The 3,230-nt window shown below is 36.6% G+C and overlaps 1 protein-coding gene across 1 annotated transcript; it reads right to left on the reverse strand.

Annotated features, from left to right (window-relative positions):
* Positions 1 to 1,009: 1,009 nt before the first annotated feature.
* LOC132054766 (anthocyanidin 3-O-glucoside 2'''-O-xylosyltransferase-like) lies at positions 1,010 to 2,436 on the reverse strand. Its single transcript, XM_059446736.1, has one exon. It carries the CDS (start codon positions 2,423 to 2,425, stop codon positions 1,064 to 1,066), a length of 1,362 nt encoding a protein of 453 aa, XP_059302719.1. The 5' UTR covers positions 2,426 to 2,436; the 3' UTR covers positions 1,010 to 1,063.
* Between the last annotated feature and the right edge of the window lie 794 nt (positions 2,437 to 3,230).

Genomic DNA, 3,230 nt, shown 5'->3' on the forward strand with positions numbered 1-3,230 from the left:
GAATATCCCATAAACTCATGGGTATTCACAAAGAGATCAAGACATCAAATATTATCTTTCAACTCAAACTAGCAAAGTGTTGTCGGACGTTCTTGGTGATCAAATACATCTCAAGAAGGTCCAAATCACCTACGTTCGAGAAAACGCTACTAACGGCCCTTGAATTACGGAGAAAATTTAGGAGAGAAGAATCAAGGGATAAACATAATTATAGCACCGTTTATTCAAAATACTCTTGTTTCTTCATATTTTGTTCGTGGTTGCAGTTTATTTTCCACGTACCAAAAGTTTGTTGTAAACAAGCTTGTTTGCCTTCTGTCTTGCAGTTGCCGTTTCAACAAATTTTGAAATCAGCAATGTTGGTGGGTCAAATTTTCAAAGAAGGGCATGAATGGTCTATAATTTAATTTTGTACAGTAAGAAAACTATATTTGAATGTCTTAAGTATATAGAGAATTTGAGCATAATAACACTATTTTTGTGGTGATTTCCGCTTAAATGCTTGGAGGTTAGGTAATATTAAGACTGCCCAAATAGATAAGAGTTAGAAAAGGAAACTCATCTTATATTCACTTTTAAACCTTAGATTAGTTGTTATTTTCCACCAGAAACATGTATTTGTCCACCAAAATTTAGGCCGATGAAAAAAGATGGAAAAATTGTAATTACGCAAATCATTCTGAAATATATTGGACTTTGCAATATGATGATGAATAGAAAGGTCAGTCGTATTTCGCCTTTTTTTTTTTAATTTTTTTTTATGCATAGAACCTAAACTTTATCAAGTTAAACCCAAAAAGTTAAAGCCAAAGTTTACAACTAGCTAATAGAAAAGCGATCATAATATCAATTATATTGCGACATACACACATCATACAATACAATACTCGAAGCATGAACAACACACTAGCAAACGATACATAACATAGGCGGAGCCTAGTGTTCAAGATTATTTAACAATACTACAGGATCTGAGCCACAAGTACTGAATTTTGTTGAACCCGTAAGTAGAATTATAGCTCTGTCCTCAATACATTACACCCAACAAATAGTTTAAAAACTTCTAGAGCTCGTGCAGATTATTCATGAACTCTTCAATATAACCACTCATGAATCCTGGCCTTGTTAGTGTCTCTTTCCACTTGACATGATTTTTCTTGATCAATTCACCTAATTCACTCCCTTCATCCATCACACTTCTTATAGTTTTACACAAATTCTCTTTTGTGAACCATCCATTTTCATCTCTTTCTACTTCAACAGCAACTTTCAACTCATTAGCCAAAAGCCTAGTGTGCAAGATGTGGTCACAAGATTGTGGTACAAGCACAATTTGACACTCATTCATCAAAGACTCCCACATTGACCCAAACCCACCATGGCTCACAAAACACCCAATTGAAGAGTGATTCAAAATCCCAATTTGTTGCACAAACTCTCCACATACTATTCCTTTTCCTTTAGTCCTCTCTTCAAATCCCTCCGGCAGGGCTTCCTCGACCGTCTTGACACCTAATGGAGGTTTTACCGTGATCAAAAAGGGTAAATTTGTTGACTCAATTCCTAAAACGAGTTCTTGAAACTGACCCTTTTCAAGAACTAATTGGCTCCCCAAAGCACAGAACAGGACGGACCTTGGCCTGAACTGTTGGAGCCAATTAGCCCATTTTTCGTCTAGACGATCTTGTGATGATGGTTCGGGCAGTATGGGCCCGGTTAGAAACACGGGCTTGTTATATTGGCTAGACAAATAGTCACAAAAAGGTCCTTCTAGTTCCCTACATGTCCAAATTGATATAGCATCACATCGGGCCAATGATGTCGTGACACGTTCAAAAAACGTTACACCACTACCGTATTCTTGAAATACAGTGAAAAGTCCACGTGCTTCGTGTCCGCGGAGCACTACTTCTGATGGAGGGTACCCTTTTGGCGGCTTCATCATTTCTTCAATAGTACATGATTTTCTCGCGGGGACTAACGCGATCGCGATGGATGCTGCAGAAACAGCGTTGTAACATACGGTCTTGAACCCGATTTCAGAGGCAATATCCGGTACCCAATACGCGAAATCGTAGAACACAATATCCGGTTTTAAATTAGAGAGTAAGATTTTGATTTGATCGAGCGTTTGGTCTAAGGCCGTGGCAAGGTGACTTGTTAGGAACATGGGCACCTCTGAGGCTGTTTCTGTGCCTAGTGGAAGGCCATCAACATGAGGAATTTTAAGAGAGTGAAATTTGATGAGATTTGGATGAAAATTGGTGTTTTCTACTTGGATTTGAGCTTTTTTGGGCAATAAAAATGAGATTTGATGACCCCTTTTAGCTAGTTCATTTGAAAGATGGAGAAATGGGTTTATGTGACCAAGTGCAAACCATGGGAACATTGTTATGTGTAACTTTTTTTTTTTGTTTTCTGACATTTTTTTTTTGCTTGAATCTGAATCTTAAATTTGCTGCTAAGGCAGTGGATTTGATCTCAATTTATTGATGCATTTCTTGATGTTTTGTGGAGGAAAAATGACTACAATGGTACTCTATGATTGCGGGGTAAGTTGAAATGGTTCCTCAACTATATTTTTGAGTAGTTTTGGTCCTCTAAGTTTGTTAAATATGAGCATTTTTGGTTGCCGTCAAACATTTAACAAACTCTGATTGTTCTTTTTTATGTGAACTGTGAAAAATGATAACGAAGTGAATGAAGATTGTACTTTAAAGATTATCTAGGCTATTATCATTTTTTTTGTTACCTTTCTCAAATAATAATTATAATAATTATTTTTATACTATTGGTGATTTATTTAAATTTATTTGCAGAATTTGAATGAAAATATTACTTTTGCTTACTTTTTAGTAGTAAAATTATAAAATTGAAGATACACGAGACATATAAAATTGAAGATACACGAGACATACGCCCCGTAGATCCATGGGACTTACGCCCCGTGTCTCGAGGCTTACACCTCGCCCCGTGCTGCTTAAAACGCCTCGTCTCGCGCCCCCGCCTCTTAAAACACTGCCTGCACTAGACCTTGGTTTTCCTCTCTCACTTTTCCAATTTTCATAGTATTTGATTCTGTTGTTCTTGTCCAATGCTTTGATAGAAATTACATTTGTCCGTCGAACGTCCAATTCTGTTGTTCTTGTCCAATACTATTATTATTAATTAGATGATTATATGGTATGTTTGTTGTGGTTGTTATAGAAATCTATACTACTATTCACTAT

Source organism: Lycium ferocissimum, chromosome 4 (assembly GCF_029784015.1).
Source record: "Lycium ferocissimum isolate CSIRO_LF1 chromosome 4, AGI_CSIRO_Lferr_CH_V1, whole genome shotgun sequence".
Taxonomy (NCBI): Eukaryota; Viridiplantae; Streptophyta; class Magnoliopsida; order Solanales; family Solanaceae; genus Lycium; species Lycium ferocissimum.

Bases quoted from the DNA above. Each gene is read 5' to 3' on its own strand.
- LOC132054766 (XM_059446736.1), bottom strand. From the start codon at position 2,425: ATGTCAGAAAACAAAAAAAAAAAGTTACACATAACAATGTTCCCATGG.